General features: G+C 36.6%; 1 protein-coding gene across 2 annotated transcripts in view; it reads right to left on the bottom strand.

Annotated features, from left to right (window-relative positions):
• Positions 1-15,123, bottom strand: part of SEMA5A (semaphorin 5A) — a 311,419-nt gene that overhangs the window by 127,538 nt on the left and 168,758 nt on the right. For both annotated transcript variants that reach the window (XM_066326614.1, XM_066326605.1), the window contains 3 exons: positions 13,901-13,963; positions 7,974-8,072; positions 6,607-6,820 (listed from right to left, as the gene is read on the bottom strand). In XM_066326614.1, coding sequence (XP_066182711.1) covers positions 6,607-6,820; positions 7,974-8,072; positions 13,901-13,963 — 376 coding nt within the window. The remainder of the gene's footprint in view (positions 1-6,606; positions 6,821-7,973; positions 8,073-13,900; positions 13,964-15,123) is intronic.

Here is a 15,123-nt window from a genome sequence, read left to right as displayed (position 1 = left end):
CTCTAATTTGAGCTTGTTTAGCCCATTATGATATTTGATGAGTGATCTGTCCTTATCTCAACTCATGAATCCTTCATTATATTTTCTCTCCCCCATTCAGCTGTGGAGGGGAGTGACAGAGAGGCTTTGTTGCTGAGTGTGTGGAATACAGACAGCATCAACCCATTGCAAATTGCTCCTCTTTTCCTTTTTCTATTTATTTTCCTTTTTTATTCAATAACAAAAAGGAAACCAATTTCATAATCATCCTCTTCCCCCTTCACCTTAAGGCTTGGTATAACTGCTGTGGAAATTCCATCCAATATTTCTGTCATAGGATCACACAGAACCACAGAAAGAGTCAGGTTAGAAAGGTCATTTGATCTAACTTCCCTGCTCAGGTCAGGTCATCCTAAAATACATTGGACAGAATTGTGTCCAGACTGTTCTTGAATATCCCCAGCAAATGAAACTCCACAACCCCTCTGAGCAGTGTGTTCCAGTGGGCAGTTACTCACACAGTAAAGACATTATTCCTCATATTCAGGTAACCTTTCAGTCACCTCCTTTCTTTGATAAATGCTAGTTGTCATGTATTCATGTTTCCTGAAATTTGAAATTTTCCACCTTCCCCTGACTAAGATGCATTTCAGTCCTAAGTTCTTTCATTCTCTCTGGGTCACTGTGTACCATAGTTCTGTGCATTAATGAGGCTCACTCTCCTGATGCGACTCTCTGCAGTAGGGAACAGATGATCTGCTTACAGAAGTGTCCTCCTTCCTCATTCAGCCTTTCTGAGTGGCACCTGACATCAGCAGGCCAGATGAGATATAAAAGAACAGGCTGCCCTCAATAGCCTCCTAGTGTGTTTAATAAATGTTAGTGGACCTTGCTGTTTTACCCAGAGTAGATAAGAAGCAAAAATATCCTAACTCCATGGGTAGTGCTTCTTGTCGACCATTTCAAACAGGTAAGGAAATGCTGTGAAGGTGTTTTGTAACAACAGTCTGGCATTGGAAAAAGGAAGTCAGGGGAGGCACCTCCACCTCACACCAACCTACTGCACTCCCACTCTGTCGCAGACATCAGGGAGAAGATGCACAAATTTAAAAGGAAAAACACAGATTACCTGCTCAAAATTTGCCTCTAGTATCTGCTGAAGTAAAGAAGCATAAGAACAGGTTTCAAAACCAGCAGGTGTTTTCTCTCCTATTTTAGGATACTTACAAAAATGATGATATGCACAGAAGGAAAGAACCAACCTTATGGTGGCACAACCAAAGAAATGCAATTATTTATCTTGCAAAATAAGCAAAACTGGTAGAATATGCTTTGCATATTTTCAGTTAGGTCTCTTATCTAAAAGAGTATATTGCACATTCAAACACACGCTGGTTTTGAGTTACATGAAATATTACATAATAAAGAAAAGCTTGCACTAGGTAATTACAAGGTTTTTCATTAAAACCCAGAAAAATGAAAGGATAACACTGAATTATTATAGCCATTTCTATTAATCCTTAAAGACAAAATTGAAAGAATTAATTTTTGTTCTTAGATCATAAATTCTCTCTACATATCCCACTTGGAGCAAAAGTTATAATAAAAGCCTGCTAACAAACAATAATAGGCATTGATTCAGAGCTGTATTAAACCCCACTAACCAAACCAATTTAATAAGAATTTTACTCTTACGATTACTTGCAAAAACTAGAAGTATCTGCTCTGGATTAACAACCTTCTTATTAGTGTTTTTAAGAAAGTGATCTCAGAAGAACCACTTTACTAAGAGTATCTAATAACCAAATGCTTAGGACAGCAAGAGGAAAAATGGTAATATTATGTCTACCAGTAAAGCAGAACAATCCAAACACTCATCTCCTCAGATGGAAAGGCTTCGAATTTGGAAGAGATTTTATAATATTTTATTTTATTTTATTGCTGCCTCTGATATAAGATTACATTTTAATCATCTATGGTCTGCCCACTGATGAAATGATGTGACATTTAGAACACAGTTTTTATTTAATATGTTCCAATAGCATCTATCACTGCATGCCTAGGGTAAAGAGAACAGACACAGTCATTTCAAGATAGTTGGAGACCCATGCAATTGCAAACAAAGGCATTAGACAAATTATGAAACCAAATGTTGTTGTGTTTCTTTGTGTGATGAAACAGACAGGGATTTCCTTTTTTTTTTTTTTTTTTTTTACTCTTTTTTAATGTTTTGCCCTTTTATTAGCTAAGGGAAGCAAACAGACATAGACTAAGGCCAACTTTCACACTGAGGTATCAGATCACAATTAGTGATTTAAAGAGGTGTATTGAAAGGAGAAATCCTTTACTAACTGCAAACGTTGGACTACAGAAAAGGTTCCTAAGTTTAAACAGTGAAGGCTTTTCCTTGCCAATCTGGACACACTGCAACTGTGGACTGCAAATATAGCTACTACATTTACTTCTGTTCTCAAGAGCAAACTATGACAAATTCTGCCCCTGCTGCACTTTGCAGATCAACTCTACAGTAAAGGCTAATAAGAAGCATACTACAACAACTCCAGATATGACTTAAACATCGTTACACTGAGAGCTTAAAGACACTGAAATAGACAGTATGCCAGCTTAATGAAAGAATAATTTATTTTTTATCACTTAATAATGTTCAAAGCAGACTGCTAAGGCAGACTATTCTTCTTATGAACCACTAAAAAGGACATTTTAAGACATTCCAGAAGCATGCTCCCTTTACTGACCTGAGCAGCTGGCTGAAGCTCAGGGCCTTGCTGACTGCTTTGGTCAGGAGAAGATATCAGTGGAAGAGATGTCTGCTTTAGACATAATCATCAGTGTGTGATCTATCACCTCAAATTGTTTCTCTTACAAACAGAAACACATAAACACGGATTCAGAGAGAAGGGTACACAGCAGAACAGGACACCTTGCAGAGTAAATTACTGGTAAGCAGTCTTTCCACTTTCTTCATCTGTTTGTGCACATACACATATTCATGCAAATAACTTCAGGCAATACATTTTCCTTCACATGGAAAAAGTGAAGGCCAAAATAAAACATAATGGGAAGGAGAGTTGGATTCTCTATTTCACATTTGCAGGCTTATTATCCTTACTATCCAGAGCCAGCTGGGCCACTGGATGGGGAGAGAGCTGGTTTGCAGCCCCTCTTAACTCCTCTGGGTGGTCATGTCCCCTTTGAGGACAGTGACATAGGTACAAAGTACCAACACGGTTGGCAAGAGGATAAGTCCCTGCACTGTCACGTGATAAATTCTTTGTGCACAGCCCAACCTCTGTTGAACTAAGGTGAGTCCTCAGGTCATACCACTACAGCAGCCTGGTACTTCAGGGGCATCTCATCATGGAGACAAGCAGAATTTTTACATAGTTACAGCTGTAGTCAAAAAGCTGCTCATTGCCTTTGGGCCAGCTGCATTTGATCTTGTCTATAGGAGCACCAGGAAGACAGAAATAATATTGATAAACAGAACATCAACTTCTTTTTCTAGAAGCAGAAGGATGTTCTGAAGTGAAAAAAAAATGTAACTGGTGATCTTATTCAGAGATATTCAAGAGCTGAATGGATTACTACTGTAAATCTTAAAAGAGATTAAGTTCAATAAGTACCACCAGATGCTTCTTTCCTCCATCAATGAAGACAGCATGACTGTGCACACTCCAAAATACGAAAAACTTTAAGGAAGGGTGCAGACATCTGTAACATTTGGTGAACTGTCCTTTCTGCCAATAGAAATTTTTAAACCAGACAAAATTCATGGAATCAAATCCTGTTTAATAGGTGAACAAACAGTATGCTCAGAGGGCCTCAAAGATGCCTCCATAACAACTAGCTCCAGTCAGAAATAGGGTTTCTGTGTTGGTAGTCTTCCTGTGCTGTCCATCTAAAGTTTTGTATTTGTGCCCATTCAAAATCTTTGTGCTTCATATTAATTTTCCTTTTCCCTTCAGTTATATTCTCTCAGCATACTTCTGTAGCTTAATTTAGAACATACGCTGAATAATTAATACTTTTAACTGACCTAACCAACTCTTTGCCCCTCAGATAACTGAGTGTTGAGTGCACCAAGAAAACAATAATTCAGAAATGAAAGTTCCTCAATTTCTCCATAATCTTCTAATGTTAAGCAACTGATCAGGATGATGCTCAGTAAAAAGCTGCTAACTTATGTACTTGGCTGATGTGGGTTGCTTCCAAGCCTACCAAGGCCCCAGGAGAAGGCAGGATCTGATAATAAATACATGACTATGGCTGAACCAGAACAAATGGAGAGCTCAGGTCAACAACATAAATGTTTTATTATTTGTGAAATCTGTGATTCCAGAAGCTGAAATCACATTATGGTAATATGGGATCTCACTCCATCACCACCATACATCAGCTCCATTTTCCTTTCCTGCACTGCATATCACTGTTCCTGTGATTACAGACCTTCTGACAAGTAAGATTAGGAACAAGTTTTCTCCTGTGATGAAGATTCAGAGCTTTTCAAGTCAAAATCCTGCACCAAAAGGTGCAATGAACACCAAGAGCAGACTGCCTAGGCACACTGTCGTGTCCTTTTTCCCTGACTGATGGGATTGAAGATCTCCGAATTTGCTGTGCTAGCCACTGAAATAAACAATGTATTTATTGCATAGCAATAAAGCACAGAACAAGACAATCAGCTGTGTTTCAGAGTACAACCATCACCCTCAGAGATGATTTGATTTGCTCCAACATGATTCACAGAGCAGAAAATCTAAATGAGAAAATACAGGGTTGCTTCCGCAGAAAACTTTGAATTGGAAACACTGACAGACACATGAACATGAACGCCTCAAATGAGGCTGAATTACAGTAACTGTGAGCTACTGCTGCATAACAGATATTGACTAGGGATCTTCCATTCCAGTTGATGCCTTACTTTCCTTGCAAGGATTATCAATCTTTGTTACTTTGTCACTGAAAGCAGCAAAATCTTCCCTTCAATCCAAGCACTGAAAAACTAATGTGGTTGCTTGGCACTGAATCATAAAAGCATGCAAATTGACAAAAAAGCAGATGAATCCCCCCACTCCTAGCTACCCCAGAAAATATTCCCCCTTCCTTTAATACAGTTAAATGGGCTGCTTTTGGTCTTTTACTTGACTTACTTTATCTGGCTCCAATTACAAAACACATCTTGTTCTTCCTCCCCAAAGATAAAAGCTACAGTTTCCTGGTAACTTAATTACAAACAGTTTTGAGTCAGAAGAATGAACTCTAATGGAGAATGTATAAGTACATCTGAAGCTTTTAATACACAAAATGTGAATACAGTGAATATCATTAATTAGAGAAGCCTAGTGTGAATTTTAGCATGCTTTTGGCATAAAAATATCCAGTTAAGCTGCAAATTCTGTGTGAAGACTTTTTCCCCTTTGACAAAAGCACACAGGTGTGGCACAGCAATTAGTTCCAATACCAAGCTGAGTGGACAAAGTGTGCCTGAACAGGGATATACTTATAATGAGTTTGTTCTTCTCTTCACTTCTTTTGCACTGCTATAATTCTGCTATGTTCCACACAAATATAGGACTTTTTCTGTTGTTGTTAATTAACATTCTAAAATCATCCAACCTTTAGAAAAGGTCACAAATTTCTGTGAGCTACCTCTGATGGGTTCATTGTTCAAATAAAATATACCAATCCTATAAGCACAATTCAGCATTCACATTATATGACAATTGATATATTCAAAATAAAATCTGTTACTTGCAGCTGAACAAAATGTTCTGAAGCTAGAAGGATTTATATTTGTATATAATTTCCAGCATGAGAATAATCCCATCATAATATGAAATGTACTATAGGGATACTGACTGTTGTATCACATGTAATGCACTATGATTTTTTTTTCCTTCTGGAAAAGGATTTTGCATGGGCAAACTATAATATACATAATTTCACACAATATGTTTAATAATATTTTTCATTTTAGAAGAATCTGCTTCCTTTTTTTGTAATAAACAAAATGGAAACTCGGTCTGTCACATCTCAGGAATACCTATTGTTTACAGCCTCTCCCAGCTGGAAATCCTCATCACGTGATTAACTTCCGTTACACAAAACTGACTGCTAAGCAGAATTTTATGATATGTTTTGTAAGCTATTCCCTATCCTTTGGCTATAATAAGTGTCAAAAATGTCAGTCTGCCACCTAAGCAGCTTGAAAGCAAAACTTTTTTTCCGCTTGTCAAGGCTGGGACCTTCAGGGATAGCCAGGAGAATTCAGTCAATTCTAAACTGGTTTTTTCTGCCTTAGGTTTTTGAGGGACTCAGAAAAGAATGCTCAATGCAAGCTGCTCCTCAAGGCCGATTCGGTTTTGCCACGTAAGACTACTGTATGTGCATCTCATTCCTGTGCCTGCAACAGCTATAGTAACTAAATTCTGTAACATTTATACTAGGAAAAGAATATATTAAAAAAGTAAAATAATTTAAAACTTAAATAAACAATACTCCAAAAATATTCAGATTCTCAGAATCGAACTCCAGTACCATGAACGTGATGAACTTGAGTTAAAAAGATGAGTCTCACCACCAACACTCCAGTCCACCAACACTCACCATTCAGCCACTTGGAGTTGTACTGGGCAGTTCGGAGTGGAGGAAGGGCTCCCAGACTTCGATAAATAGCAGGATCTCTTCCTGGAAAATCCATGGCTGTAGCAGCATATAATTCTCCACTGGAAGTGAGAAGGGCAGTGGAATTGTGCTGGGGACTGTAGGGGCAACGAGCCATGCCACTGATTTGGTCATGTATCTCTGCCAAGTTGCTTAACTGCAAAAGAATTACAAAAAGGAATTTGAATTATCTGAAAATTATCATTTCAGCCAAGGCGCATCAATCTGAACAAAATCCTATGACAAACATCTGTTCTCTACTTTATTATTGTACAACAGAGATGTGCCAACCTCTACCTCAGTCTAAAATTGTCTCATATAGAAAGTCTTCTTGTAATGTTGTCAGATCTCACTTTTGCCATTTTGATATGCAAAGCATACATGTCAGTCATTATTCATCATGCCTAAATGTTTTCAATTAGAAGGAGATCAAAAATTAGTTGTCTCTGCAAAGATTGCTTCTATGAAAAATAAAACCAAACCAGATTGCCAGAATCAATAAGGCATCCACCACAGCAGACAATAACAAAAAATCTCTTATTTGTTTTGTTGGTGTATTTTAGGAAAAAAATCTCACATGAAAAATGAGAGAGGAGCTTTCAAAATAAGAAAAGGAGCTTTCAAACTCAGTAAAACTATCTCTGATTTAGTAGCCCAAATACTTTCAGCCATTAACCACAACATGATGTTAATATGCTATTTGAAAATAAAGGTGCAATGGGTTTAAATATAATAAATCTGCCAACAAGCTTTTTAGTAATACAGCTTATTCTTTGTATTTAAGTGTTTCTCCCCTCCTGAAACCAATAGGAAGCCTAGTCCAAACAGTGACATTTTGATACTTACTACGACTATTACTGATGCTACAATTAGGGTTTTTTTGAACACAGAATGACAGATCTTCTCAGTCAAGACTGCTCGTTCTCACCAGTCAGAAATCACTAATAGAGGTACTCTAATTTCTCCAGAATTACACATACACACTATGAAGCTACACAACCACACTTGATAATTAAACCTATTGATGCCAATCAAAACTGACAGTGGCAGAAATCTTATAAACACCCAAGGTTCGTAAAAACTGGCATGTAGGAGGAATTGAGCTGCTCATAGCTGTGTCTTCCACATCTGAGGAAATGACTGCAAAAAAGAGATCTATTTGGCCTGCTGCCAGCTAAATCAGCCTTTTACACATCAGCTCACCCACCAATACACAAATAGCCAGTTCTCAGCCACAACATGCTCTGCCTTTTAGTCTGCTGGCTCACAACAGGGACTCCAGCTTGTGGGGCAAAACATTCCCCTCTTACCGTGCGATTGGTGCAGATTGGAGTGAACGCGTTGGTTCCACAGGTAAAGAGATGGTTGCCTCCCACAAGAAGCACTCGTATATAGTTCTGGCATTCCTCCTGCCACACAGAAAAGAAAGAATATATTCAGTGATACTGCAGAGCACAGAGGAGACTAATGACACACAGAAAAATTTTAGATAAACAAGGCTTAAGCATACCTGAGTGCACAACCACAATATGCACAGATTTCTTATTCACACACATGCATTTAGCTACTTTCTGAAAAGTTCTTAATAGGATAACAATAAACCTCTCTAGTACTGAAGATTTCCTCTCAGGATACATTTCAAAGGCTTAGCTAAATTTTGAACTGATAGTTCAGGTAAATGATCTGATAGATGCTGACCTAAATAATACAGCACTGTTTTGGGAGATCAGATGTTGACTTGAAAGACAGATTAAGCCAAGAAAGGAAGTTGTGAGGAAAGAACAAGTTGTCAGTAACAAAATATAGTGACATTGGTAAAAATAAAATTCTTGACATGTTCAGATGCAGATTTGTTACCACTAATTTCATAATTTACCGTATGTATTTTATTAAAAGCATCTTCTTTCCTCTTAATTCAAAGTTTCTCAAAAAATTTCATTACCACAATACAAAGATGCTCACCCTGAGGAATAATTTTATGTGTTTTTTACCCCATTAGGATGGGTGAAGGCTTTATGGTGTTCATATCTTTCACGTCAGGAGTTAGAAATCAACAGCAATTTCTACTGTTAATTCAAACAGAAAGCTTTGTCCTGCAATACTAAAAATCTCCTAGAACTATATGAGGAAAAATTCAAACACTTGTCTTGAAAAAAATCAATGCCCATATCCAACTAAATGATCAACAGTATGTTTGGAGAAAATAAAGTTTCCTGGAAACTTACATTTGAATGTGCTCTAGCTTCCACCATAAAATAAGTCTCATAAAAAAGTATGAAAAAACCTTGTGAAAATACAGCTATGCAATTCTAGCTGATATTAAGTGAAATCATGTAAGTAAATCCATACAACAACAATAGCACAGAAGTCCCATTATCTGGCCCACAGTTATATTAAATGGATTGCTTGTTTATCTAGAAAATAAACTCTCATCCTGGAAGACAACAAATATAATCCTGAATAAATTGAACAGGCACAAAACAGACTGAAAAAGAGGATGGGGAAAATATTTTAAAAGTCTCTCAGAAAACTTCTAGAATTTATCTTCTATGCCTTTCTTCATAGAAGTCAAGTTAAAAATAAACTAAAAAAAATCCTGTAAAATGTCAGGAAAGAAATTACCACTTGGAAAAAAACACCTTTCAAACCCACACTTGCATTAGTTTCTCATGAAAAAGTAGCTCTTAAATGTTTCTCTTTGTGCCTTTGAGGGCAAGGGACAAACATCTTCGAAGCAGCATTTGATTTCTATCGGGTAAAAATTGTGAAGTTTTTTACTAACCCTATAAAATTGTCATCTTAATATTCTTTAAACCACTAAAGAAGCTAATACACAACCATATAACCAAGTTGGACAATGCAACAAGTCATTAAAAAAGTAGTTATTTCACAACCTGGTAGTGTTGGTAGTTTTGGTAGTTTCCTTGTATTAGACTGTTTTAACTCCATCACCAAAAAAAAAAAAAAAAAAAAAAAAAAAAAAAAACAAAAAAAAAACCCACAAAACACCCCACAAACAAACAAACAAAAAAACCCCACCAAAACTAGAAGGCAACTAGTTTGGGGATTGTTTTTTAATGTTTCCATTGGAAGGGTGCTCAAGGAGGTTCACAGAATGTAAGACAGCAATTTATTCATTGTTCTGTTTCCATTCTGCCCTTTGCAACAAGGCATGGAATGTACGTGTAGGAAAAATAAGTGGGTTCTGACATTACAATCCATCCAACCTCTCCTCTTCATATTCCAGAGCTCCCTGAAAAAGTGTCATTTCCTAATTACTTGAACGCTGATCACCCACTCATTTTGTTCAAATATAATGCTAATTTCTTAAACTCTGACATTCTTGGGAATCACAAGATTCTTCCTTTAACATTCCCAAGGGCTGTGCCAACTTGACAACAATCCCTACTCCAACAGGGCAAATAAGACATCTCATATGGAATTTTTGTTGAAAACACAGCACAGAAAAATGGAAAGTGAAAGAATAACTTTTTTCAATTGGCTACTTTCTTAATTTGAAAAAATATCCACTTCAATGCAAAAGAAAAATTTTAAAAACTGGTCATGAATAAAACCATCACCACCCAAAAACATACTGAAAAAGGACTTAATTATTTAGTCACTTGTACTTTTCTAGTTCTAAAGTAAAGTTTGGACATACTAGTTCACTTCTGACACATGCAAAAATGAGATGTATTTTGTAGAAGTGGCAAAGGATTTCAAATCAAAGGATTTTTTTGGTCAGAAATGGTGTTAGGTTTGGTAGCCATCTTTTAAGCAGTTTTATTCTCCACTTCATCTCAACTTCTATGTCATATACTTTCCTATTTGCCTATAAAAATATATCTAAAATAAATAAATACGTTTAGGAAGAACTTTCTACTTTTGTATCAGGACACTTGAAACAGAATACAACTATTTTAAACAATTCAGCAGCCAAGAAGGCTAGGCTTTTGCTTAAAACTACTTTGACAGTCCAAGGTCAATCTGACTGCAAAATGATTATCCTCTTGCAGCAATATTTCTTGTACAGGTTAACATTTTAAACATACCTGCATTTAATTTTAAATATTTTTATTGAAGGTTCAGATATTAACACACCCAGTCATTAGAATCTTAAATAAGCAAGAGATGGGACTTAATTAATTTGCATTATTATTTTTAATCTCTCTTTGGTTTATGCATTCTCAACAAGTGCATTTATATTTTTTCTTTCTAGCATTCTCTACCACAAGTGTCAGTATGGATAGGCAAATTTATTCCCTTAATTGTGTCTGGTGTTCTAGACTTCTACATGCTAATGCATGCTGGCCACAAGGACATAACTCTGCATGGCTCACTCTTGTAGCCACTAGCTATTTTAGGCAAAAGCTTAAATTGGTAGATAAATGTCTGAAGTCTGAGTAACAAACATCGGCCTTCAAAAGCCAAGTGCACATTACACTGTCAAATGTGACAGATGTCCCCATATATTTTCCCCTTCAGCTCTTTTCCCTTGTTGGCTTCTAAAGCATAAACCTCAGAACAACTGATAACAGCCACAGGCAAAAATTCCAGGCAGCTTCTTTCTCAAGAACAAAAAAAGAGTTGTGTTTCACTGACCATTATCTAAAAACTACTTGAGTTGCTTCAGGGTTCAAAGTCACCTTCTGGTCTCAGAGCATTCACTCCATCACTTAAAGTGACTTTCAAGCAATGAGCTCAGGTTTTGCCACCTGAACTTATTGCCCTCATGCTGCTCTGTGGTCAGCAGAGCTTCTAGAGGAACCAGGACCTGAATGAATAACCCACCCACAGCCATCCCTGCAATCCTCCTCTTTCCTTTGCCACAGCCTGGGCTGGGCTTAACACATTTTAACTCCAGTGTTTCCTGTGTCTTCCTACAGTTACATGTCCCTGCCCTGAAATCTGAATTCACCTGAGCAATGTTACAGAAACTCTGCCACTCTGCAATTTGGGCTGCATTTACTTATACAACAGGCAAGCAAGCAAGCAAGTTTTTCTGATAACAGTAACTGGAATTGTGTTTGCAAAGAGATTTCCTCTGAAGAGGGACAATGTAGCTCTGGAATAAATTCCTCCTGATCTGATAATTCCCAGTTTTTTCAAGGGAAGGCTCTGTATGCATCTCCTTCTACAGAGTGCATAGTGACCTTGCTTTAGTCTTGGAAATAAGGCAATAAAAGACAAACACCATTTGGTTATCCTTTCTCTGGTCATAAATTTATCTTCGATTTTAACCTTGACCACATCAGTGGAAACAAAAGAGGTATGAAAAGTTCAAAAAGGCAGTTGTCATTCCAGCCTGGGTAGGTTTTCTCAGACGGTATCTCCGCATTCTCCAGCAACTCCCATATGATGCTTTCAGGCCACAAAGTTTACACATAAAAAAAAAAAAAAAAAAAAAAAAAAAAAAAAAAAAAACACCCAAATGGTAACACTAAGAAGAGAACTATTTACTCCAAGGATTTCTTTTTAATGTAATGAAGCATAAAGACCATACTCCTCTTCTAGTTTGTGAATGAGGAACATGGCTATGGGTACAAATGAAATCTTTGGACAAATAATAACAATACTAAGAAACAATCCCAGATGTCATTATTTGAATTGCATATATACCATTTTACAGTGACAGTTTAACTTCCAACCATCATCTTCTTCAAAAGGGTGCGATAAGCATACATGAAACTCTGCATGAATAAAAAACTACACTAAGGCCCATTCTTAAATGCGTATCACCAGTGTTGTGCATTTCTCCTAACAAAATTATTTAATAGCAACAAGTGCTTTACACTGTTGAATAAAATGTGTGGTAACAGTGTTGTCAACATATTATTTGAAAGTACACTGCTACAGTAACGAATTTACAATTACTTCCATCCATCATGTTAGATCACAGTCACTGCACTATGACTTTCAGACAAGTTGAATGTTATTCTCACAGCCTTACACTTGGAAAATCACTGTGAAACAAAGCCATTTATGTTTAGTTACACATAGCATTCCTACCAGAATTGTTTCTACTGTATATGCCCCTTGACCAATGCATTGTGACATTCTCTATTAATACTTGATTCCCTTACTTCCAAGTATTGTCATCTGAAAGCTAAGGATAAAGGCTTGAGGGATATACTACATATTGAAGCATGAATTTTCTAGGGAAAATTAACAACTTAGAAAATTAAACACTTGCTTAAAATATGAGGTTCCAAAAGTCCTTTATTTTCTATACCTCACAGTGTAACACGGTCCGGCTTCAGAAGTGAGCCCATTCTTCCTCTCTAATCTCAAATATACAATCATACACTGCATTTTTTTTTCCCAGCACTTAGTGAAAAAGGAGCTGGAAATTAACTGTTTAATGGGAGAAATTTAAAAGTCAGTGATTAGATAACTATGCAGAAGAGATTCCTCCTCAACAAGATGATAGGGTTTTTGAAATATTTTTTTGAAGCTTGGGATTTTTTCAGTTTTGCACAACAATAATATATGCAACACATTCTACTGAATCAAAATATGCTCTTTTGCATTATCACTCTTTATGTGTTCTCCCTTTATGTTTTAGCTGAATTAACTTTAATTATTAAACAGTATAAAAATAAAAACATAGATTGCATGCAATTCTAATTGCTTTTATAATTAATTTGATAACTAGCTTCAGGTTGGGACAGCCGAAGGTTCCACCTTAGCATTACATTTACCTGTACTAAATAAGAGAAATTGCAGTTGGCCAGATAAAGAATGGGTTTTAAATACAAAAATACATCAAGTTCAATGTCTAAGAAGTCAGTAAACTTCAATATTATTTTCTTCATAGCACCAGCAGATAGAAAATAAAAAAGTTAATGAAAATGCTTCTTAAACACAGGGATTTAAACTGAGAATTTTACAAAGTAATTACAGATTTATTTGGCATTTACAGCACAGAAAATGAAGTGAGAATACAGTTCACTACATATGACATGCTATGTTTAACCTTGGTGTCAAAACAGTAAATTTTTGGAAGGTAAAGTTCATGGCCATTTAGAACAGGAATCACGTGACTGTATCTCCTACCCTGTGCTCCCTATATTCCTCTTTATTTCTGTGCTTACACATGAGTATAAGGTTCCTTTCTTACATCTCTTTCCAGAAAGAGAGATAGTAAAAATGCAAAAGGTAGGGATTTTATATACTGAATTACATCTGCTATTAACTTAAAATTTTTATTAAAGCAGAACAGCTGTCTCATGCTTACCTTTGATTTGCCTTTACTGTAACAGGCTCTTTTAGTAGCTTCATCACATTGCCACTCCACTGCCTGCAACCAAAAGGAATTTGTTAGAAATGCAGGTAACACAAAAATATAAGCCTCTGAGCTATCTAAGCCCATGTTTGTGTTATGTGTTTCAGACAGTGATGATTAGCTGTTGATCATCCATAAATGCTTCTTAGAAGTTTTCTCCTTTGAAATGTAGCTTTGCTGCTGAAGGTTTTTTATTATTTTAATCCAAAAGAAGCTGGCCAACATCATGATTCACTGTACCCATCACTACAGCAGAAATAATCACAGTTACATTTGATACCATTTAGCTTTTTTTTTTTTTTTTTTTTTGAGTGAGTGAGTGAGTGGGTTTTATGAGTAAGCAGACAGAGGAACACACAGAAAGGCTGAACCTCTTTCTGCAGCAGAGTTGGGCTGCATCAGCACAGCATCTGAGATCAGCTCTGCTGAGAAACCTTGCTCAATGGGAAAGTGTGCCCTATTGAACTTTTTGAAGTATTTATCTCAAGCATCAAATGGAGATTTTAGTCTCTAAAGGTATGACTACAGCACTAATCAGAAGTACTAGAACATCCATTCAGGGAAAGAAGCAATGGGCAGAGAGATACAAGACAAAGGTAAAAACAGTGCACTGCAAAGCAGAAGCAATTAATCCTCATTTTTTCAAGCTGTCTCACTGCTTCAACAGATTTATGCCAGGACTGTAATTCCTAGTCTGCATTACTACAGTTTCACTGCATGAGTTAATTCCAGTCATTTCCATATTTATCATTCAGCAGCTGTGACTTCCAAACTTTGCTGTTCAGTGGAGCAGGTTGCATGCTTGGTGTTAATGTGCCAATACATGTACATATTTGAATGCCTATATATGCTGTTCAGTCAAAGTGCATTTTAAATCAGGTGCATTCTTTCACCTCAGCAGTGCACATCCATATGTTCTTTAGATAAAAATGCCACAAAGCACTTCACAATTTATCAAGAAGAATTGAGATTTCTGAAGTAACCACTGCTGCCTAATTACTGAAACCACAGCCTTTTCATTTTTATTTACAAGGAAATAATGAAAGACCATTTATCCAGATTTAATATAGGACGTATTTTGTACCTGGCTTTTAATGGAGACTGCATTAATAGCAAGCAGACTCTCTAATTAATAATAGGGTGAAAGCCTACTTAAATTAAGGGGGGAAATGCCT

This window comes from Sylvia atricapilla, chromosome 1 (assembly GCF_009819655.1).
Source record: "Sylvia atricapilla isolate bSylAtr1 chromosome 1, bSylAtr1.pri, whole genome shotgun sequence".
NCBI lineage: Eukaryota > Metazoa > Chordata > Aves > Passeriformes > Sylviidae > Sylvia > Sylvia atricapilla.
The sequence above is the reverse complement of the archived record's forward strand: the minus strand, read 5'-3'. Positions and strand labels throughout refer to the sequence as shown.